Consider the following 25,774-nt stretch of genomic DNA (forward strand, 5'->3'; position numbering starts at 1 on the left):
ATAGTTCTGCAGCGATTTCAAAAACACTTGTGTGTATTTTGCTTCAGGAAACGCGGAGAGGTGGTGCATGGGCAAAGAAAAAACAGAGGTTATTGGTCTTGACACAAGAGTCCATTTTCCATATCTGACTACAGATTGTCAGTCTGGGGAACTAGTCCAACTTATTCTAGACTGACTTGGCCTCTGATGAAAAAGCCAAATAATCCAAGTCTTCCAGTGTAGCTGGTGGATATGCCGGCCAAGTTCTCTTGTTCTGAATTCTCTGTGGGTCACCACAGCAGATTATCTGCCTCCATTTCACCTTAACCCTCCTCTGTCACACCAACCCTCTGCATCTTCTCCTTCACGACATCCACAGAAGCCCACAAAGAAGCCCCCTTGACGAGGCTTCTTTGTGGGCTTCCTTCTATCCTCCTCTAGGCTCCTTCATATTCAACATCCATTTCCCAGAATATCCAGTATCCATCCTCTGCACATGCCCAAACCATCTCAGCCTGCCTCTCTTTACAAATAAAACCCATTTTAAAAAGTAAGGAATGGACTGCTAAAAGATTCTGCAATACAAAGCAATACAAAAAATGGCAAAGTAGCTATTCTGACCTGTAGTAGCACAATCAATAGATTTTATGTTTGCTCTGTTGAGTCCAGTCAATCAACATTCATTACAGGAACATGAAACAGCATCACAGAACCACATGTACTTTTATTTTGAAGACAAAGAACCACAAGCTAAAGCCTGCTGCCTGATTAAAGGACAACTGAGAAATCACTTTTTTTTATTTAGCACGACCTCTAGGCCTGCAGTTGATTGAGCCTGTAGCCTTTTGTTGGACCAAGGAGAGACATAACGGAGCTCAAACAAAAGCTAGACTTTAACGTGACACTGAAAGTGAAGTTTCTTAAGAGGATGATGAAGGGATTATTGCGCGTTTACCTGTTGGTTGACACGGCAGTGGGATGGGCCGTGGTGGATGAGGATACGGACGATGTCTACATCTCCCCTCCAGGCAGCCAGGTGCAGCGGGAAGCAACCTTTGCTGTCAGACACATTTGTGGATGCCTCAAACTGGAGCAGTTTCAGCACCACCTCCCTGAGAGAGAAGCAGGTACACGGATATCAATACATTAACAGAGGAACAAGTGGAAGAACAGACAGTTAGGAAGTTAAGGCAGCCAGGTGCTACAAAATCCACATGATGGTAAGCAGTCAACTTTATTTGACAGCAACGATTCTTTTTTAGCACTTTTCACTTTGGAACACAATTTGCAATGAATCTCTTCATCATATTGGCCAATTAATCATTTTTAGTGGTGGAAGAAGTACTCGAATCCTTTAGCAGTGCACAGACACCATCTAGCAAAACATGCTACTTTCCGAGAGTGAAGTTTTTACTGACTATATATAAAACAATAAGTACTTGTATAACTCACTAAGACCTTGGTAACAACTGGCTAAATAAAAGATTTTATTATAATAATCTTCAGGCTGTGTAGATGGAAACATAAATGCTGCATGTTCACCTTCAAATGCTCAGCTATACTAAAACTTTCAAGCTCTACAGATAAATGCCTTTCTTTCATTTAAGAATAATTTTTTCTCTCTTTTTTGCCATTTTCATCTTTGCAATATTTGCTTCGGTCTAAAAAAGTCATCCTTTATCTTCTTTAAGTAATATTTTACCTAAATTGACTCAGCAGCAAAGCTGTTTGTTTTCGGGGGAGCAAACTCAAGGACAGCAGTACATATGAGGTGCTTCTTTTTTTTCTTTTTTTTTTTTAAATGCAAATTCTCCACATAAAAACTGAATGTGCAAGAAATGAAATAAAGCTATGCCTACAAATCGTGGGTCACTTTGACACTACAATTAAAAACATGCTCAATAAACATGGCTGTATCGTAATGAACTTTTCTCATATTGTAGCTACACAATCTTAATTTCGCTGTTCCACCATCGTGGTATTTATTGTGTTTCTTTCTGCAGTAGATCACCTTTTATGCAGGTTTTTATCCACCTTATGTGATAATAAACTTGCACTTCCTACTAAACCCTAGTTAAACAAAGCCTTGGTTCTGAGGGATTTACAGGAAGCTCGCTGCAGGAGGCACTGGAAAAAGTACAGCTGCAGAGAGCAGCATTGCTGCTTTGCTGCTCCTGATAAATAAAGCAGTACACAAATTCATAAAGCAGCAAATCACAGAGTTGCATGGGCTAAAAAAAAAAAAAAATCCATTTAGCTGCTGCTGAGTAGTAATGTCAGTGATAGTGTTTTATATTAGGGAGACTCCAGCTGAAGAGGCAAGGCGAAGTGCTTGATTTGCATTGAAAATGTCAGGAGGGAGCAACAGAGGAGACAGGAGGGCAAAACCTCTCTCAGGAGAGCACAATGAAGCAGCTCTGTGCTGCTTAATGAACTACTTACTTACTTATTTCTGTAGTTTATTTATTATTATTCTTATAATTTCATTTCAGTTTAAGGAACAGTTAAAACAAGGATGGCGTAAGGATGAAAAATATGTATTTATCACCAAAGCACCTTTGATGTCATCAAAAAAAAAAATGCAGTGAGTTAAAGTTGTGATCTTTAAAAATTCAATTCAAACCCAGCCTGAAGGACAACTCTCTGAAAACAGCTCTGCCTGTTGCCAAGTCCTCTTCCTTCTCTCTTTTCACTCTCCCACCTAAATGCTAAATCACTCCTCTGAAGCTTTTTGTTGGCGGCCTAATTTTCACTGTGAGGGTGCATTTTTCTTTCCCTCACTTCACTCCTCCTTTCCCCGTTGATCTGAAGGAGGAAATCCACATAATTGGCCCCAAAACACGGTGCTAATCCTTCAGTTCCGCCAAACCGGGATAGCAGTCAGGCTCGCAGCTAATCCAAAGTGTGTAACGGATTTCTCAGCAGGACCAGGTGAAGAAAGGGAGCTGCACTGTAGTTCTGTGCAGCTGTAGACACTCAAATCATTCACATATTGTACAGTTTGGACGGAAATAATGTAGGAATTTTGAATTTCCGACTGTAGGCAATTATTTTACTGCCCAAAAATGTAAGATTGTTTTCGGTAAGGTCTTTCATTTTCATTTTTCATTTTCACTAACTTCTAACTTTGATTTAAAGCCTCTATAATAAAAGTTATTAAGCATCAAATCTCTATGTGAAATCCCGTGAACAAAGCAGTCGATAATATCTTCAGACGTGTTTTACAGCCAGAAATGTTGCGTGACAGCATTCAGTGCTTATATTTCAAGACGTATAAATATTTCTGAACACATTAAAGCTATCTGTAGCAGGCAAACATGGTTTCAAAATACATTTAGTCTAGTCCAAACAGTCCTTAAGTCATGATGCAAACTACAACAGGAATGTTCAATCAGTGCCACCAATCACAGCATGATACAGGATCACAGATCAGTGTCAATGTGTGAATCAGCTTTATTTAAACAATAGCAAATATATATAGCAAATGTTTCAGTGCAGAGAAAATGACTGGCAACCTGACAGCTGTCCTAATGTCACGAGAGTTAGTGTTTTGTGTTTGGTAGGCTACAGATTTCATTATTTATGATTAAATCAATGTCAAATTCAATATCAAACATATGGACAAAACTATTGGACCACCTGTTAATTTTTAAATTCATGTATGTTAGAAGTGCTTCACCCTGCTCTCTTCTCTGAATTACACCTGGTGATGATTGGCTCACCGCATGCATGTAAAGCCAGGGCAGGAGGAGCAAGCAGTGGTACCTTTCCCTCTCCCTCGCCTACATCACCACATTAGATTACATTAGATTTGCTCATATGACTTTAGGGGGGAAGCCTCAATCTGACGGCTCATTGTGTGGTTTGTTCATGGTCTTCTTCCACTTTTGTTAGTGTTTGCAGAGGCTCCCGTATCCCTTCTTTATGTTCGATCTTTGTACACAATTAAATGCTTGTCGGACTGCAGCAGTGTCATTCTAAAGAGCACAACGAATTCTAGTGTGGTGCTGCAATGGGATGGCATTGTTGCAATAAATTTCCCTCATAGGTATTCTGTAGGTGTAACTGTAAGTGGTATTATCGCAAACTGGAACCACAGCAGCTCAGTCATGAAGTGGCATTAATATCAGCACATGAAATGTGTGCTGGGAGCTTCAAGGCATGGGTTTACGGTACCTTTGTCCATACAGTGTATTGTACAGTGTTTGTACCAACTTTTAACTCAGCCGATCAACATTTTTCATTATGTGCTTTGATATTGACTGTATGAATGAAGAAATGAAACTTTGTGTCAGACATCTGGTTCAGGAGCAGCGGGACGGGAACACAGCTAGTTTAGCTGCTTCAGTTTTCACTGAAGTTGTTTACTGGAACAGGGCCCTGGATGTGTAACTACCTTATCAAGTTAATAGGATGTGTTCACAGTTAAGACTCCTCCCTGCAGGTTTATCCAGGAACTTAGAAAAAGGCCCGTTCAAAATCAGTTTACACTGACAGCAGAGTACCATGGCCTCTCATCATGTCACAGCAGAAATGTGAAAACAATTAAATAAAATTTATGACATTGTGACTTCTTTTAGATTATTTTCCTTTGGTTATGGTAATTTATTTATATATTTATTTATTTGCACAGAATTACACTTTTTTTTAAATAATAGAAAAATCACACAGTGCAATCTGTAGAAGAAACTGTCAGACTTTTCTAAAGAAACCAATCCAAAGATATCTCTGTGTCCCCCATTTATTTGCATGCAAACACATAAAAATCCCAATAATTAGAGATTTGCTGATAATGGAAAATAATATTTAGCTTCAGCTCTACAGCGTACAAAGAACAGAACAATTTGTTTCCAGTGCACTGAGTAGCACTTGCATTTATAACTAATTTCTATCCAGCAGAAATAGAGTGACAGAAACACTCATTAGCAGGCTTACCTGTGTCCATTGAGTGATGCATGGTGTAAGGGTGTGTATCCTGAGCTGTCTGTGCAGTTCACGTTCAGCCCCTTCCACATGCTGTGGAACAGAGAAATGCCACAATTAATCAACGCGCGCACGCACACACACACGCACGCACACACACACACACACACGTTTATGACTGCTTTTAGTTGTACAGATTTACCACCTTTATTTCATCAGCTGGTGTAAGTGTGCTACCAGCTGCGACAGTCTCTTTTACTTTAGAAGCAGGAAATGACAACCCAGTCACGACCAATTAGGATTCACATTCCTCAAATGTGTCAAGCATGGAAAGCAAGGACAGGTGAAAAGTGGCTTGTGGTGTTTTCTTGAGAAAAATGCCCTTCAGAACAGAGATTGCTCATTTTAAAATGTTTAGTGACACTTTTTCCCCAAGTAAATTACGTATGAAGTCTTACAGGTGTTGTTTTACAGAGCACTTTCTTTGTGTAACAGTGTGTTTATTAGTTTGTTTTCATATTGCGCTTTTCTTCACACAAAATAATCTAGCTTTATTATGTAAGGGTCCCAGGGTGAGGAGTGTAATTTCTCATTTGGAGGCAACAGTCAGGAGATCTTAAGTTCTGCTTCATCACACTGGCAAATAATGGGAGCGAATGAGGTCAATTCTTGTACTCAAGAAACGGCTGAGCATGCAAATAAAATTACACAAAGACAGAAGTTACGAGGAAATCCAGTTCCACAGAGGCTGAACACGCACTGAAACACACCCGTATACAGATGACACACAAACACTAAAATCTACTTACAGCTCAGGGTTTTCCCGGGGCTATAATTATATGACCTCTCTTTTTCAAATGAACTCATACAAGTGAGAGAAGTACTAATTAGCTCAATTCGAGCCTCAGCAAATCTTAGCTGAAAAGCTGAATCAAGAAACTTCTAAAAGTGACTGTTGAGCCTTTTTTATTATACACACAAACACACACACACACACACACACAGCTCTAAATCTTACTGGTTTTATGTATCTAATTGCCAAAAACATGTATCTAGTCACACCACCCTATAACCCCGTGTCTCCCTCTTATTGATTTTGGCATATGTGCATCCTGAAATGAAGAATAAAAAAAAATCAATGCTTCCTTTGAAGATTTGCTGTACAAAATAAAAGCTGCACTTTAACTCTTAATTCCTTTTATTTCATTGATCATATCTGTAGGGAACCAAAGGAATCCTTCTTGTAGCAAAATCTAATCGAAAATAAATATTATTTCTTTCTTTATTTCTATTTTTTTTTTAAAGAAAGCCTTTACATTTCACTTCTACTTTCACTTTCACAGACAGATTGTGTATCTCATGAGGAATTTTCTCCTTGGAGACACTGGAGTAAAGAAGCAACAGCAGAACATTCACTGGGTTTGACAGGCATCAACACAATGATCAAGGTCAGGGGCATTACGCAACGGCTGCACACACAGAGACACAACTAAACGTGAATTAAACGTGCTATTAAGGGCTGGCTGCACATGCACACATACACACACTAACCGAACAAAGTGCACGACTAGGCAGTCTTATTTCCTCTGAATTCAGTGCTGAAATGAATGATAATCTATTTGCTCTTAATACGGTCCACACACACAAAAATACAAACACACACACACACACACACACGGACAAGTAGTATATAACAAAGAGATCGTGAGGCAGAAGATCAGAGAGAAAAAAGAGATACAGCAAGGCTTGTTTCTAATGGTTCAGCTGATCAGTGCACACTGTGACTGTTTGAGGCCATATCGATCATGCTGCTCTGCTGACCCCTTCCAGCACTGACCTATCCAGCCAGCAGGATGGGTCGTTAAAAAGAGCCGACTGACAGCGAATCAGGAGAGAGGAGGAAAACCTAAATTCAATTCATGTAGAGATAAAAACACAGAGTGTATTTAAGTCCAGTTTTGAATCCGTTCTGAAATAAATGTAGATAGATTTGACTCAAAAAAAAAAGAAAAAAGTATGAGATAAATCAGATAAATTTGCGCTGCGTTTAAAACCTAATAAATACACTTGATATATTTCTAAGAGGGAGAGACAAGAAAAAAATTTGATTCAAGCTTTCATCTACTCTGGAGTAGTCGTCACACCATTTGGGTGATTTTTTTAAGCAAGACAACAGCTGGAAATGTAAGGTGACAGATTGCAGCTTAACAAAAGGCCAAGCAGCTTTGTCAAGGTAGTGGTTTTGTTGTGTAGCTGCTTCTATACCTACAGTTTCTACATTCACATAAGTACACGTGTTCAACTGCTTGTTAGCACAAATATCTAACCAGCCAATCACGTTGCAGTAGCATTTAGACACACAGACGTGGGCAAGACAACCTGCTGAAGTTCAACTGAGCATCAGAATGAGGAAGAAAGGTGATTTAAATGTCTTTGAATGTGACTAGTTGTTTGTTCTGGAAAGATTGGTTTGAGACGACAGTTTCCACAGGATAACCAAAACTGGACAACAGACAATTGGAAAAGTGTTTCCTGATCTGATTTCTGCTGCGACATGCCAATAATGGGGTCAGAATTTGGCATAAAGAGCATGAAAGCATGGATTATTGGCATAGTTTGAGCCTCTTAGTATTGCTGCTGACATTCATTTATGTGTACAGGGTGCCCATCTTCTTATGGATGCTTCCGGAAGAATAACACACCATGTCAAAAGACTTCATTCATCTCAAACTTGGTAATCAGCTCACCGTACTCAAATGGACTCCACGGTCACCAGATCTCAATCTACATATATAGAGCTCTTTCAGGATGTGGTGAAACTGGAGATTTATATCATGGATGTGCAGTTAACAAATATGCAGCAACTGTGTGACGCTATCATGTCGCTATGGCCCAAAATCTCAAAATCTCTAAAGCAGGGTGTGCCTAACAACGTGGCCAATGAGAGTAATTAGTAGCTACATGCCAATTTTTTTGTTAAAGGTACAGTGTTTATTAAAAGAAGCATTTTTATAATATTTTATCACATATTACCTTCATTTAACTCTAATCCCAGTAAAACAAGCACTAAGCTGCCAATGTGGGTTGACTGGGTTTGAACAGACCTTGAAAGCGCAGAAACACCCACGCAGATATTTACCACTGGTGTTACCCCAAAACAAACATGTACACTGAGTCATTAAGCCCTGCAGTACAAAGAATCTCTGGAAGCAGTGGATATTTTCCACATGACAAACTCCCAAACTCGCTGTATTAACGCTAAAACACAGCAGTCATACACCGAGGCATATCACCATCATAAAAACCTGCACAAACAAATTTGTGTAGCCACTTTGTGAGGGAATGAGGAAATCTTGTTTGCAGCATGCGTGAGTCTCATTGTAAAGGCCAGAGCTGAACAAGGTGTTCTGTTTACGGCACACTTCCAGGTTGTGGAGCAATGGCCGATGTGTAACACTACTGAGTTCCTTTTGCATTTGGGGGCTGGCCTAAAGCCAACAGAGAGCCCTTCTTTGCTCTGCATAGTTTTTCTGGCCTCTTCTTGAGCTTTTTTCCCCTTTGCAGATTCCCTTCAGTCGCTTCCATTTCATCAATTTTACATTTCAAAGTTTTAGAATCAGTATTTGTATTTATTATTATGCCACACAATGTTGAGGAAGCTTGCAAATAACATCTCATTTATATCACTGACAAAAAAAAAACAAAAGCAAAATAAAATTAGAAAAATGTATTTTTGAAGCTATATTTATGATGCAGCGTGGCAGATGAATTCAATAACCTCACAGCCTGAGGAAAGAAACTTCTGAAGTCTGGTGGTTCAGCGGGTTGCTGGGTGGCAGCAGGGTGAACAGGCTGTGGCCTGTGTGCGTCGAAGTATACTTTAGTATGCTTTAGGCTCTGAGCAGACACATAGCAGGGTGCCAGTGGTGTTCTGGGCAGATTTAATCAGATGCTGCAAAGCCTTGTGGTCTTGGTCTGTGCACATCTTTTAATAGTTGGTAATGTTTCCTGTTAGAATGCTTTCTATTGCTCTTCTAAGGACGTCAACGAGAACCTGCATAAGAAATTTAGCCTAACACTCTTGCTCCCAACTTGATACATACCAACACTTGGTCAGGACCCCCTTCTCATCATATTTTAAAGATACAAGTACCGCCTTAGGCTCCTCTTCTGATATATTTAGTAATCTCTTTAGTCTCATTTGATATTGTGGAGAAGAACAAAAACACAGGGTGTTGGTTGACGGCACAATCAACACAAGCTCGAGTCCTGTCTGGAACATTTTACTCACAGTTATTGTCCGCATTAGTATTGGTGATGACGCCAGCTGTTTACTGTCTCATCTCGTATATTCAAACAATGCAGGACCTCCATTGACTCTACTGGACTAACCCGCATGTTAAAAAAGTTGGCTTAAATAGCAGCCAGCACATTGTGATGTAATTAGTGTCCAACTGGTACGTGATTTATAAGAGCGGCTCTGAACTGATTTCCCTGATATTTGTTATGTGTAGTTATTTATTTGTTTACGCTATGCTCGACGTTGCTTGGATCAGCTGACCTTGGCCTCTGTTAAACACCCGGGGTGGTGTCTTTGAAAAAAAAAAAAAAAAAAAAAACACGCCACGTGTACAACGCTCTTAATTTTTCATACACATTACATAATTAGTCATACTTAGAAATCAATATTTTTTGCACATTTCATGCAAATGGACATTTCTTTAAGCCACTAACTTAAATACACATGATATTGGTTCAGTGTATGTATAGATGAGCAGGTAATAATATTGTTGTCTGGCATTCTCTTAGAAAAAGGCATTATAATGTGCAGTTTGACCATCAAGGGAATTCCCTCAACCTCTATGACCACAGCTGACTAACTGTTAGAGGCCTGACAGATTACAATATTATTCTTTGTTGTCCTATTACTTATTTTAAAACTCATGCATATTTGATCTGTTTCATAAGCTCTACGAGGGCCTCAACTCTGAGAAGGAGTCTCAACCCCACTGATAGAGATGTGCTTATATTCACTGTTGCCCAGTGAGAGCACCTGTGAACTTTGTATTTAATGTGTAAACCCTGCCAAAAAGTACAAGACGCAGGCGATGTGCCTTTTGAAAATGAATGCCACACATACTGGATAACAACTTGAACTTTGTAAATCACTTTCTAATGAGGCCAGGTCTCTTATCACAGCTGTTCTGCTCTGCTCTTCCATGTTCAACCTAAATTCCCGAACTCAGTCTGATGCCCTGTCACTCCTCCATTGTTTTCTGTTCTTTCACCAGAAGCATAAACCGAGCCAGCAGAGCTTAAATAGATTTAGAAGACGACTTGCGATTAGATAATGGAGGAGAGGTGCTGCTGCTGGAATGCAGACTCTTGGTGGATTAGTCAAATATGCAGACGACGTCTTACCTAATTAACCTCAGCGATGTGAAGGGGAGCTCTGGGTTGAAATGCTCTGTCTCTGCATTCATGTTTGCATGCAACTACTGCTCCTGTGCTGCACATTTACATTAAAATTTAATAGTGTGTTTTCTGGTTTCTGACAGATCTCTTTTCTCCTTTGTATCAAGTTCTCCTTAAGGTCCAAACCCTCTTTTTGAGCAAAGCAGTAAAGGTAAAGAGGTCAAACGTCATGACGGGCCTCCCCGCAGGCAGAGCAATGCTGCCCTCTATTTGAACCCTTCTTTAGTTACACCCTGACAGTTTCTCCCTCCCTTTTCATCACTTTTGCAGAGAACTACGCAGACATGATATAGCCAAAAAGTTGAGAGTAAAGTACAGTAAGCAGTTCCATTTCACCACAAAATGATTTTCTTTTCTTTTAAGTTCACCTTGATGTACTGGATGCTAATTGGGGATGTGATGAAAAGCAACACATACCTCGAGCAATTAAAAAAAAGCTGCTGCTCAACAAGTGAGAGCTAAATTTAGTCTCCACTTCTTTATAAATGTCATTTCTTATCAGTTATTTCAATAACAGAATATGTAATGTCTTTCAAGTGGGAAGACATTTCCCATTCTGGATGCAAACTCGGAAGCGAAAGCCTTCATTTGCTGCTTCTCACTCAATATTGATACTGAAGCTGGCATCACGCTGCAGCAAAGTTCAGGCTACATCAAAGCGGCAAACTGTCATCAAAGGAAAAGGAAAGAAGGAACTGGGAAAACCTTTGTAGTCCTGGATTCTTTTTAAAAGGAACCTCTTCTTTGCGGGGAGGGAATTTAAGTCAACTGAATCCAACTGCCGCCCGATATAGTGAAAAATCAAAGGGCGTTTCAACAGAAAGAGAGGACTCAACAACAGCAATAACTTCAGGGGAAATAAAAAAAGGAACCAATATGCGCTGAGGTGCATTTGCCATCACAGCAGATAAAGTCAGACAGGAAGTGGGCTTGCTTCATATCCTGTTTTGAAGAAGAAGCAGAAGAGATACCTGCTGATTAATAGCAGTGCTGCAGAAGCTCACTAACTGATATGACCTGTAGGATGATAAAAAATACACACACGTAGACAGACTCTTACATGTGAGCATTAACTTCTCTTTGGAACTGGCCTTTGATGTTTGAAACTGACTCGCACAGAGAGAGTCCAGCCCCCATGATGCTTTAGGGTATGAATATGCTACTTTTCACGCATGTCTAATGTAGCAGATGCGCCGGTTTACATAACTGAGTTTGCGTGGTGTCATAGTCTAAATTAGCTTAACCACAGAGAGAGAATCAAAGTGCAAAGTGTGTGAAAATTCTCAAAAGGCAAATTGTATTTCTGGAGAGAGAACAGAGAATAAATCTTGCCCTGCGATCTTTAATACAGCTTATTTTGTGAGGCCCCAGTTTACTTCTTTAGTGGGTTTATGTAAGCTGCACAAAATGTGTGCATGCATTTGCAGCTATATAGTACATGTGTGCCCTGCAAATACAGGGAGAGGGTGGAGGGAGAGGTGCTACTTTAAAGAAAAAAGCAGAAACAAATGAGTTTTTACGCTCATGTATGACCAGTCAGTGACTGCAATTGTGCATACTATAGGAAAAAGTAAGTAAAGATCACTTAAATGTTTTGAAGGAAGGCTGTTTTGACACACAGTGAGCCCTGTTTCCTTCACATTACTCAGGCAGTGATGGCGGAGAAGCATTCTACCATTCTTTAAATCAGATAAATCAAATCAGATAAATCGGTGGTTACCAACTAATTGAATTTATTTATTTTATTTATTTAAGTAGCAATTTCAAGTAGTTAGAGTAACAAGCTGGTTGCCTTGGGTATCTAAGGCAATCTAAGGCAACCAGCCAATTGCAATCTGGCCTCCACTGACTACAATCACTCTCAGACCGACTGGCAAAGGTTAGGAAACAATGGCTAACTGTCTAATTAATAAACTCAGACTCAAAGTGCATTGCAGCTGACTGCAAATGTTCACAAACCTGGTTAGAGATGTCATCAGAACCAATACTTATGGTACCGTCAAGTACCAAAATTCTAAAAACACGATGGTACTTGTTTTTCTTCGGCACAGTAGGGACTACAGCGTACCAAGTGTGTGCCAAGGAGGCAGTTCCTCTGGAACTGAAGTGGGGAGCATACAGCTACAAGTGTTCTATACTTAGATGCTGAAGAAGTCAATAACACAATACTGTACCATGGTACAGCGAAACATACACGTGGAAGATGGCAGCTGACGTGATAGCACTGGTCTTACTCATTGAAAGGCGTCAGAGTCCGCTATGAAAGTACTTGGGTGATCAACAAATAACTGATTAATAACTGATAACTGATTCATAAAAAACTTTGTTATCATGTCTTTCAGACCAAGGGAGAAAATACTTCCAGTTTAACAAAGAAACTAAAAGACCGGCTTCCACATGCGTTCAGGAATTCATGCTTAGTGAGTTTCATTTCACAGCAACAACATTCAATAATGTACACATATTTACAGATAATTGTTTTTTTAAACATAGAAATATGTACCGTCCAGCTTGGGCACCTGGAGTAATTCTCTCACTCAGAGCAGTGATGATCATGATTAAGTTCACCTTACTGTTGCCAAATATATATACATATATATATATACACACATACACATACATATACACACATGTGTATATAAATATATATGTATGTATGTATGTATGTATGTATGTATATATATATATATATATATATATATATATATATATATATATATATATATATATATATATATATATGTATGTATGTATGTATGTATGTATGTATGTATATATATATATATATATATATATATATATATACATACATATACATATATATATATATATATATATATATATATATATATATACACATACATACATACATACATACATACATACATATATATGTATGTGTAACTCTAAAAGGTAGTCCTCTCTGCTTTTTCAAGGAGAGGTGTTCCCCCTGTCGCTCTCTTCTCTCTTCATCACCAATCTGTCACTGTCTACTGCTCCATTTCTGCACCACTAAATCCACACTGTGGGTGACACAGGGTCAAAAAAATAAAAAATATCTGAAGTCCTTGTATATCAAACTTGGCCACTCAGTCAGCGTGTGGATACAGCAGCTTTTCAGCAATACTTGAATGTTTGCAAAGGACATCATTTAAACTATTTATTGGCATAAGTGTCATCTATTCTGTACATGAAGTTATTTTCCTCACCAGCTTCTGGCCTAATTTGCTGAATAAGTTCTTGTAAAACAGCCTTCAGTTGTTGTTTTTTTGCATATTTAGCAAAACAGCAGTTTCCTACAAAACTCCTTAATTTTGCTAATTTGAACAGCATCCCCCCCAGCACTGGACTATATTCGTCTCCTTTAGATAAATGTTCATTTAATAACTAGATACTTGCTGTAACTTCTAGCTCTAATATGCCTTGAAATGATCAATAATCAATACCATTTTCAAGATCATGGGGGAAATGTGCTACAGCTTTAAGGACATAAAGACATTTATGACCAGTAGTGGCTGCCCCTCCCTGGCTGTGCTGGAGGTTTTTTCCTGTTAAAGGGGAGTTTTTTCTTCCTACTGTTACCAAGTGCTGGACCAAGGTTGTTTGATTGTTGCTGTTATTTTCTTGAATACAATAATAAAAGTCCTTGATGGGACTGTTGTTCTGATTTCCTGCTTTATGAATAAACCTGAATTGAACTGAACAGATATTTATTAAAATATAAATATAACAAGAATTTTACATGACAGCGAGGAGAGAAAGGGAAAGCACAGCTCGTAAGCTGGTCGATATAGCAGAAAATGTGTACTGAAACCATTTTGAGTATGTAGAATCAATATATACAATAAAATCAATTCTTTTGGCAACAATAGTACAATTCTGAGGTTAGAAGCTGAAGTGAATGGAACCAGAATGAGAGCTAATAACAAAGACACAAAATACAGACTGAACACAATTAAAACATCTTGCTCTTGTTTTGATCTTGATAAATTACAAATGCCCTTTCATAATTTTTTGGACCGAATTTCTAGGAGCATCCAAGTGGAGGAGGGTGTCGGGTTTAGTGGTCTAAGGATCTCATTTCTGCTTTTTGCAGATGATGTGGTTCTTTTGGCTTCGTCCAGCCAAGACTTCCTGCTTGCACTGGGGTGTTTTGCAAGCCAGTGTCAAACAGCTGGAAATAGGCAGAGTGTCCAATTTTGGGTTGGTGAAGTGAGGGGAGAGTGGAGCTGGAGATTAACAGAGTAGACAGATTAATACTGGTGTAGCATCTGCAGCAAAATGGATGCTGTACCGATCTGTTGTGGTGAAAAGAGAGCTGAGTGGGAAAATTTAGTTGTTGATCTAAGTTCATACCCTCACCTGTGTTCACAAGCTGTGTTTGGTGACCAAAAGAATGAGACTCCAGATACAAGTAGTGGCAATGAGTTTCATCTGCAGGGAGTCTGGGATCAGCCTAGATCATTCTGAAGGGACTCGAAAGAACCATTACTCCTTCAAATTGAAAGGAGCCAGTCAGTCTTGGGTCAGGCATCTCACTAGATTACCTACTTTCAGGCATGTTCAACTGGGAGGAGACCCCAAAGCAGACCCAAGAGACACTGGAGAGATTACATTTCTCAGCTGCCTTGGGAATGCCTCACAGTCTCCCTGGAAGAGCTGCAAGAGGTGGTTGGAAAAAGCCATATTTTTCCAGCAATGACTAAATGATACCAGCAGCCAGTTCGCTTAGCTTAGCACTAAACGGGGAAACAAATACTCGGTCTTTACTTAAACAATGGTGCCGATAAACACGTAGATTTATTCCAGTTTAGTTTTTGCTTTGTGTCGGGTGCTTTTTGGAATTTTGTCATTACTGGCGTTGCCACTGTTTAGAGTCAAGAAGTAGTCAGAAAACAGCAAACTGTCAGTTGGACACAAACACACAAAGCTTTAAGCAGAGCCAGGCTTCCCATTTCCTCCTGTTCCCAGTCTTTATACTAAGCTACGCTAACTGGTTGCTGGACAGAAGAATGCCATGAATCATCCAACGCCCCACTGGCATGCAAATATAAGCATAAATATGCAGAGTGGTATCTTACTGAATAAATACATACAGATAATTTTGCAGATGATTCGTGAATGAATATGCAGTGAGTTACTGACAGATGCCCTAAAAAGGCACAAAAATTAAATTACATGTTCAATAGGTCAAGCGCTCACCACTTCCCAACGCAGGAAGTAATTTATCTTTGGGTCAAACTGACCTCTGGTGCACAAAAGAACTTTGAGGTTTGCTATCGGAGGCAGTGGCTCAAACACACACACGCACGCATGACTGAAATTGCATCCGACCCCCTCATTTCTCACCAGTAATTAAAACAAGACACGAGAACTCGATAGTTGCACAACTTTCCCCGCGGGGATTTAGGAAGTCTATTGATGAAGTTTGATCGTTGATAATTTGCTGGTCCTGTGGGGAGTTACTCAGAGAGTCTGGAGGGAGGAAGTCACATAAAATTCACAAAGGAATAGTGCCATCAATATTGGGGGGGGAAAAAAAAAACAGTAGTCTACATTGTTGTAAAAATAAGTTTAAGGACTGTGTTGGATTTGAGTCCAGGTCAGTGCAATGAGCCTTGAAGGGCTGCAATAACTCATGGACTGGTTATCTTTAAATACAGTGCACAAGGTGAATCCCTGCAGCTGTTTTGAACTTGTTATATGCTGTTTCACACATACTTTACCTTTGCATTGAGTGGATGTTAAACACACAGAGTCTTAAAACTCACTGTGTATTATACATAATTAGAGCTGGGCGATATAAGATTTTTTCATATCACGATATGTTTTTTTCATTTCAGGCGATAACGATATATATCACGATATAAGCCAAATAACTATATTTGTAAGATTTAAATGTGCCGTTGCTCACAAGTAAAATGTGAAATAATCTGCAGCTTGTTTTGATTTAAATATTTATTTCCCATAATAAGTTCAACAGGGTAGATGTACTTAAGGAACATGAGACTTCAGTTTCAGATAAATAAAGGCAAATATTGCAAACTACACAAAAGGCAGCCGCTAAAGCGTTTAAGTTTCAAAATAGAACAAACAAAACAAACTACTAAATTGTCAATTCCACTTAGAAACAAAATATTAATTCTAAAAATAAATCTTAGTTTGTTTTACAGAAGAACAGACAAAATTGACTAACTTTTGTCAATATCAAATAAACTGAGAACTAAAAGGAAATTCTCAATCTCTCCTTGTTGTATAGCTTAGCTTTTCAAACAGTTTTAACAATGACTTTAGTCTGACAAAAGCCGAATGACAAATTAGCGCTTTCAGTCAGAGATTGAACATGCACCGGTTTATTGTATTTCCAGACTTGCTTTCGGCACAATTTACAGTGCGCGCTACTCTGTTTTTTGTCAGACTTGAAATAGCCGAAATACCTTCACACTACAGAACTTCTATGGCCCTTCCGTTCGACAAGCTCTCCGGCATTGGAACCAGCATTGGTTTTTTCTTCGGTAACCTTCACTCACGCTCTCGGTTGATTTTTCTCTAGTCGGCAAACTCATTTCCTCCATTACCTGGGCAGCCCGGCTGCAAAAACAAATACACATGTGCGCCTTGGCACTTGTGCTGTATGTAACAAGTCACGTGACGTGACGCTGCGGCTGTGATTGGTTCGGCTCTGCGCTACTTACTTTGGATTGGCTGTTCTTTTTTTTTTTTTAAGAGGACAAGAGAGATGAGGCCTATCGCAATAGTTTAATTTTTCTATCGAGAAAAAGTTATTTCGCAATACATATCGTTAGCGTTCTATCGCCCAGCTCTATACATAATACAACAACACTACTTTAAATGAGGCCATTACAAAGATTTTGGCTTAAGAAAATACAATATATTTTAAAAATACACTAAATGTAGACTTACTTTATAATTATTATTATATGAATGTTCAACTGAGTATTTCAGAAAACTGTTAATTCTTAGGATTTTCCCACACTATGATCTCCAGGTTTTACAGAGTAGTTATCTGGTTGTAAACACCTTGTTGATGTCAGAGATGAGAGGAGAATAGGAGGCAGCAGTAACTCAAATAACTACTCTTTACATCACTGAACATATGAGACATCAAACCTTGAAGCAGATGGGCTACAGCAGCAGAATAAAAAAAAAAACACATAGATGCCAATCCTGTGACCTAAGAACAGGAAACTGACGCCACAGTTCTCACAGACTCATCAAAACTAACAGAAGATTGGAGAAATATTGCTTCGTCTGAATAGTCTTTTTATTACTGCAACATTCAAATGGTGGGGTTGGATTTGGTGTAAACACCATGAAAATATGGATGGATGCACTCAAATGGCGTCCACAGTCACCACACCTCAATCCAGTAGAGCACCTTTGTGATGTGGTGGGCAACAAATCATGTCAGTATGACTCAAAATTGCTGAGGATTACGACTGTTCAGAATGCAAAAGAGGCTCCAACCCAACACTAGTACAGGGCTGGCCCAATGTTGATACCTAATAAAGTGGCCAGTGAATGTATAGTAACCCAAATGTCCCTCACCTTTCACCCGAGTTATGCAATTTGATGTTTGTGGTTCAAGCAAAAAGGGGAAATGAGGAAACATGCTCCTATTGTAATACAATTCTTATGACACAGGACATCAAAGAAGGAAAGGAAACCGTAAAAGCTGTATACATTTTCCACTTAAACACACACAGCTTCATCAGAAAGATACATGTACTACTCAGTCTTAAACAATCTGGCAGTTTATCTCTCACCCATCTCCTTAAATATGATGGCAACATCCCTCTTCTGTCCTCAGCTGACTTCCAAAACTGCACAATCTATCTGAATACAGAGTCCACATCAAACTGGCAGCTCTTTGAAACAAGCAGCATAAAGGTTTCAAGTAAAAAGCAGCCTCTGTAGATTCAGATTTTTTTAGTCCTGTAATTTCCAACCTTTTACCAAAGCTGTCTGATTAAAAATCGGCAAGCATTCCTGTTACAGCCTCCTGAGAATAACTGAAAACAAAGCTGAAATTCCTCATTTCCACTGTGACAAAAACTGCAGGCCAGCACAGAAACCACTTAATAAAGCACAGTGTTAATTCACACGGGGTCACAAGTCAGCCATGCAGTCCCTGCAGTCCCTATCAATCCAAATGCCTATGCTGCCGTCACTGCTAATCACAATAAAGGCCATCTATCACCATCTATCACCAGATTCATCTCTGCTGTTGTTGAAGGCTTTTAATTCCCAAATATTATCACCCTCAATATCACTTGTGCTATATGTGAAATACATGTAATATTATTCTAAATGTGAATGAAACAAGAGAAGAAGAAAAAATGATAAACATAAATGTCAGCAACAACAAAAATCCTCTGACACAAAGACAGAAAGGAAACAAGCAGCTGATGACATTCTCTTTTCTCTTCAACCTAAGCGGAGGTAAAAGAAATGACCACAATCTGCTTCACCGCTGCTGCTATTGATTACACAGCTGCCTTTCCAATCAATCACAATCTGGAGCGCTGCAAACAATCTGTAAGCGTGTGTATTGGACCGTATGTGTGTCTTCCTCGGGCACTTCTCCTCGCAGTAAGTAAGTGACAGAAAGCTTTAGATTTCTACTTGACCACAGCCAGCCACAATTCCATCTGGCCGACCATCAATATAGCAGATCGGTAGCATTAGGGACGGGAAACATCAGGTCCAGCAGTCCGTCTAAATGAGATAACCAATCTATGCAGTGGATTGAGTCAGTCAATGTATTGATACTGCAGAGAACTCACACTGAAGCTCTTCAGAGCGACTGTGACGGGAATCATTTCATCTGCCGTCATGCTTTTTCATCTTTTTTTTAAAGAGGGGGTAAGTAAGAAAAACAGGAAGTCTTTTTACCACAGGCATGGTTGCTTAATCATTACTTGATCATGAACTAAAAAAAGACTCCATTATTCTGTATTTTCAGGTCTTGCTTCACCTGCAAAGCTTTTTATTTTGAAATGCGGCTTCTACCAGATTAGCGCGCTTTAACCAGACATTAACAGCTTCCCATGCCCAACTAGCACAAACACAGTTAGCACATGCTTTTTGGCACAGCATCACTGATTTGTCATGCATGGAAATTATTACCATAATGCAAATTACTGAAGCCATTTCCAAACCGCCCTTATTAAGCTTCCATTTAGACATAAAAATCTTAATAAAAAATAAATAAATCTCTTTAAGCACATAACCCTCCAGAAGTTCTTATGCATTTACATTCAGAGACCAGGTTGCTGCCCTTAACTATTGTGCTACAATGTCTCTATGTCCTATTAACACATCTATAAGCAACTTAATGACAGCTCAACATTGGTGGAAATGGGGCGGGCAGATGGAGGAGAAATATCTCACATGGAAAAATGAAACAAGAGACCATGTTTGGATTAGTTTCAGAATTGTTACACTCCTAATTATGACTCGACACAAAAAACAAATGGGTGTCTCCAGCACATCTGTCTGATAATTTACTTAATGAAACAGTAAGGAGCTGTCAGTTAGCCCATCAAATGAGCTAGGGATCATTTACTCAGTGATCAAGTGTCTGCCTCAAAAAACTGTCACATGTTAAATTAAAGTGAAAAATGCTCCTTGTGATTTCCCCTCATCCTGCGATCACAAATTTGGAAACAGATTATATTTTGCATTTATGCATCAATTATTACTGAAATGGGAAGCACAGACTGGCAACCTATCCAGTGTGTACCCTGCTTCTCGCCACGACAGCAGGAATAGGCTCCATCCCATCCGTGGCCCTGATTTGGATAAGCTGAAGAGAATGGACGGATGGGTTAATCAGTAATTAAAATACTTATCAGGGGATGACTAAGGCACTAGAGAGGCAGGCCTAGAGACCGGTTGGCCTGGCAACCACCAGTCACTAGGGAAAACAGACTATTCTCTGACTGTTTGGCAAGTGGTTGTTTGGCAGTTGCAAAGTGAATTAGTTGCAAAGAGGCATACAGGGCTGCACCAGAAATGTCTTCTGGTTGGTGCGGTCGCTTGTAGTTTGCACTTCTCTGCGAAACACTCGCTGAACCACAGTGAAACTTTGAGGAGTGTGATGCAAACCAGAAAATTAACCTGTCTGCCCTTAAATAAAAACTGCACATTTAATTTCAGCAGAAAGGCAAAACTTTCACTTTTTAACTTTTTAACTTTTACTTGAAGGCGAACAGTCTCCGTTTCGAGTTTGCAACACACTTTTTCAAATTTTACTACAGCTCAGCGAGTGTTTGCATATAAGTTCCTGGCGTCCATGCAAATTACAGTGACCATGAAAATCTGTCAGCAACCATGGCAATCACAAGGTTTTTGGTGCAGAACTTCTTTGCTTTGTTTTTCTTTGCCGAGTGACAGCCAGCAACATCCAGAAACCTCTCACACACTGATCAGAGTGTGCACATTTTCCCCGGCAAACGCCATCGGGTTAACAACTGGTCTCATGGACTGTGTTATTGAAGCCTTTGAGTGTTTTTAATGCAAAGGGAAACCATTTCATATCTGATGACTGCCATAACATTTAAACAAAAAAAAAACCACCAAACACATTTTTTGCTATTGCTATATTTCCCTGGGCAGTCTGAATATTCAAAACAAGGGACCTTTGCTATAAGCCGCCTGCTTTGTTTTCATTTCCCTGCCAAAATCTTGCACTGAAAATCCAAGACACACAAAAAAAGTTTATGAAATGTGTGACCTCAGACGCCTGCCTCCACAAACTAAACCATTACCTTTAAAGGGAGTTCAACTTTACAAATGCATTTTAATCCGTTGCCATTTCCTGGTATACAGAACATGAAACCTGAGTGATTCTGCAAGTCAGTTCAGGCTAAATATCATCTGGCAACTCATCAGGTTAGTTACAGCCACGCCAAGTCCATCTTCATTATCTACTCTGCCACGAGGAAATTAGCCATGCAGGCTCAATGAAAATGGTGATAAAACGGTATCAGTGGGAGTCATTATGAAGAAAAGCAGGGTGCACTCTCACGGGCTCACTGAAGAAACAAAGTAACACTTCTGTTTAGTCCCAAACTAAACATTTACACTCCTGCTCTGTGTCTGTGTTACACTTACAAACATTTTCAGACCGTGCCTGTACTGATTACAGCTCTGCTGTGTGACAAAGCATGCAATATATCCTGTGAAAGGGAGGGGGGGCAACATCAGGGCAGTAGCAGGGAGCCATGGCTATATAAGGACTTCTAAACATTTCTAAACTTCTAAACACTGAATTTAAAAAATGTTTCTTGTCCTTTTTTAGTTGATTCTAACTTCATAAATGCCAAAACTGGGTCATTTTAGCCCGTTGCTGGGTGGTCGCTAGGCAATATGAGGACATCACATTATTTTATATAGATAAGGACCCTCAGAGTTGCATGATGTACCTGCATGCCAAAATGTGGCTGCTCAAATCCTGATGTTAGCACACAAAATAAAAATACATAAACAGATACACAGAGATTTGTCTCTTATTATAGATATATAGATATAATATTTATATATTATGTTTATTTATACACTGGAATCCAGGCAAATACAAAGAGTAAACCTCCTTCTGCTCTAACAATCTGTCCACTATGTGTTTTACCATGGTAGCCAACACAGTACACAACTCCCCAGGGATGAAATAAGAGCAACTGCTACTGTGATATCCGTGCATGCTTGGTATGTAAATAGCTGACCAGTTTATATATTGTTCACTTTACATAATTTTTTTCATATTTTTGCCATAACGAGCTTCTTTTTTTTAATGACGAATGCTGCGTGCTCTTATGCTGGACAGCTGTGTCTCCTTATGGCTTCCCCCCTTTTCTCTCCTCTGAGTGTGTAATAGGCCTGTCAGCAGGACTGCCGCATCCCATTTAAACTGCTCAGACCACAGGCTCACACATCTGCTGCTGCAGCAAGCACAGGTAAACAAGGCTCAAATCGACACTGAAACGAATACCAACTGCGCTGGGGTCAGAGCGCATTTGTCCTCCGCAGCTTGTGGTATTAAAGTATTAGGGGGTTATTTTCGGGAAATTTTAGATAGTTGTGCACCGACACTTACTGTTGTGAAAAGCATGCTCCAAATTTGGAATTATCCACATAAATTGCAGGTTTAAATATGACTTAGTGAGCTGAGGAAAAACACGAGGTTGGCAATACAGCAAAACCATTAATACAAGACTGAAAGAATTAAATAAAATAATCAGAAATACAGTCAAAGAAAAGAAATGTGGGCCTTTAAAAAAATACATGAAGAAAAATACAATAGAAAAGGCACTCGCTATCTGATTTTGTAATTTTGAACTGTTAATCTGGGCTGCTTTAGTCCCTTTATACAGTTTCCTGATAGAACCAGTCTCTAACTCAGCAGCTGATCAGATTACTCTGGGTTAAACAAAAAAAAACCCAAAAGAGGCTGAAAACAAAAAATGAAACAAAAAAAAAAACTGTTGGGCTGATTTTCCAGGATGGATTTGTTTGTTTGTTGCTCATCATTTCCTATTTACAGTTGAAAATTATATTGTGTGCATTTTCAACTGTATAAAAGGCTGAGTAAGCAAGCATTAAGGCATGCAATAGAAATGTCAGGTAAAAAATGATATGCTATAGCAAACAAATATAGCCTTCCGGTTCCTTCCAATAAACACGAAGGCCAGCAGTCTGTTAGGGAGGCACAAAGCCAAAGGAGCACCATCTAATACAGACACATTGCTGTTGCTCTGGGACCATCAGTGAAACTGACCAGTCAGGTTTTTGCGATGCTGTAGCTTTGCAACATGAGGCAAAGACCACACATGGGAGAGGTTTGCCTTCAGGGTTTTCTGCCAGAGTAAGAAGTCAGGAAGACTGTTTCACAATGCAGTGAAAGTGGAATATTTACCTTGTGAGTGGAAGTCTTGTTTTATCATTTCATTTACCATAAGCTCATCTTTATGTAGCCTATGTGACACATTATGACTGGTCAGCTGCAATGGCACTCCTGGATCGGTATCTACATGTCAGCTCCTTGTATCTCATATTGTGATGTTATGTCTACAGCTGCACATTCAGATTGTGATCCATGTTGTACCAAAAATTAACATTAAATTAAATCAACACTGCTTTCGCTTTTATATTGTGTCATATTCCTGTTAATTAAAACATCTTTTCAGACAAATAAAATGCTTATTTACTCACATAAGTGGCTCTAAAACAAGCAAAATAGAAGGTCTTTCAGTCCTTTCATTGTACCTGCATGCTGGACGTGGGTAAAACTCGAAGCAAAAGTACTCGACTGTGACATTTTGCATACAGTGCAACATTCGCCACTTTGGAAAAATAACTACGCAGGGAGATATAACATCTTTTCTCCAGTGTGCCAACCACTCTCCTCAAGCCTTCGGTGCACACTGTGTTACTGATTTGCATGCGTCTTTATGAGCTGACAGATACAGCAACATCCTGTACAGGCTCATTCTTTTGGACGTCTAAGTTGATTCACGTCAGCAACAGCTGCATTAGTTTTCTTGGCCCTTGTGTTTGTTTTCAGGCACTTTAATGAGATTTTGCATATGATTTGTTTTTAGTTAACATCACATCACTTGCCCTAAATTCCAGATATTTCCAAACAACGGATGATAATCTGTATCAAGGGACAAGCTCCTTTTTAACACATATGAAAAGTTAACAAGTATCCCAAAAGGTCATTCTAGTACTAAATAAATCCAAGAGTGACGATTAAGATCATTAATGCCTACACGGCAAACATACAACAGCAGCTTGTGTGTTTTCTTTGTACTGTAAGAAAGTATACACCCTACACCTTTGCTGTGAATGTTCTAGTGTTTCAAAAACATGTAATTTTCAGATATTCTATCCCTGATGTGAAACCTGGATGAAACCTGTGGGCTAACTGGAAAATCAGCAGCTGATATGAATTTCCCAGCATCTTACAGTACATCTAGAGTTCATGTTATTCACAAGATTGAAATCAATATATATATATATATATATATATATTAAAAAAAGAGTTCAGAAGTAGCGTGTGACGTTTGAAAGTAATACGTTTCTTTGCAAACGCCCAGGAGTTAGTTGGAAAGATTGATGCTCATCTCATGTCTGTAGGGTAAACATGAAGCTGGAGGCAGTTACTTTAACTCAACAAAAAGACTGAAAGCATATTTAGAGTCGGCACACCTGGGCCTCTAAATCTCACTAACTGCTGTCAGCTCTCATACAGTTTTAATTCTGTCAAACAGCATATGTATAAAATAAGTGATGCTTTGACAGAGCAGGGGCAGCTGTCTGCTACTGTTCTTAAGCCAGACTAATCGTCCCCTGACTCCAGCCGAATACTGAACAAGCAGTATGAGAGCAGTGTAATATTTTCTCATTTAAATGCAGAAAAAAATCTGTTAAGTATATTTCAATTTAACTGACATTGGGAAATTTAGAGAAGAAGTGGCTTAAACTCAAACAATGCTTTGATTGAAAAAACACAATAATCCTTTAAACCAGAAAAATAAATACAGATAAGAAACAAATGGACATTTTTGGGGTTTGGGCACAAAGCATGGATTCACTCTCTGTGTTTAAATAAATTATGCATTTTTTTTCCTAGAAAGGGCTTTAATGAAGTCTCACAGAGGTATTAGATACAGTGCTGTGAAAAGCATTTGCCCCCTTCCTGTCACACTTACGTTTTTCAGACCAACAAACAATTTGTTATATTAGTGAAAAATAACCTGAGTATTGAGGAGAAAAGTTATCCAAACCTATCTGGCCCTGTGTGAAAAAGTAGCTACCACATAAACCTAATAGCTGGATGTGCCAGCCTCGGCGGGAAGAGCTGCAATCAAGCGTTTGTGAGAACTGGAAATGAGTCTTCATCGCAGGTGAGGAATTCACACCTCCAGGAGGACCTGAAGCAGCAAAGCAGCCCCAGACCATTACACTACCACCACCATATTTGACTGTTGATATGATTTTTTTATGAAATCCTGTGTTAGTTGCCAAATATAACGGGACTCAAACCTTTGAAAAAGTTTATCTTTTGTCTTATCAGTCCACAGAAAATATTTTGCCAAAGTCTCGGGGATCATCAAGATGTTTTTTTGGCAAACGTGAGACGAGCCTTTGTGTTGTTTTTTGACAGCGGTGGTTTTCTCCTTGGAACTCTCCCATGGATGCCATTTTTGTCCGTCTCTTCTTTATTATTGAATCACGAACTCTGACCTTGACTGAGGCAAGTGAGGCCTGCAATTAGATGTTGTTGTGGGTTCTTTGATGACCTCCTATTTGACTTGTTGATGCGCTTTTGGACTAATTTTGGAAGTCCGGTCACTCCTGGGAAGGTTCTCCG

General features: G+C 39.3%; 1 protein-coding gene across 4 annotated transcripts in view; it reads right to left on the bottom strand.

Moving 5' to 3' along the window:
- anks1b (ankyrin repeat and sterile alpha motif domain containing 1B) overlaps nt 1-25,774 on the bottom strand; it is a 274,591-nt gene that overhangs the window by 189,953 nt on the left and 58,864 nt on the right. For all 4 annotated transcript variants that reach the window (XM_063460710.1, XM_063460713.1, XM_063460709.1 and 1 more), the window contains exons 2-3: nt 4,915-4,995; nt 935-1,091 (exon numbers count right to left, since the gene is read on the bottom strand). In XM_063460710.1, coding sequence (XP_063316780.1) covers nt 935-1,091; nt 4,915-4,995 — 238 coding nt within the window. The remainder of the gene's footprint in view (nt 1-934; nt 1,092-4,914; nt 4,996-25,774) is intronic.

This window comes from Pelmatolapia mariae, linkage group LG17, assembly GCF_036321145.2.
Source record: "Pelmatolapia mariae isolate MD_Pm_ZW linkage group LG17, Pm_UMD_F_2, whole genome shotgun sequence".
Classification (NCBI taxonomy): domain Eukaryota; kingdom Metazoa; phylum Chordata; class Actinopteri; order Cichliformes; family Cichlidae; genus Pelmatolapia; species Pelmatolapia mariae.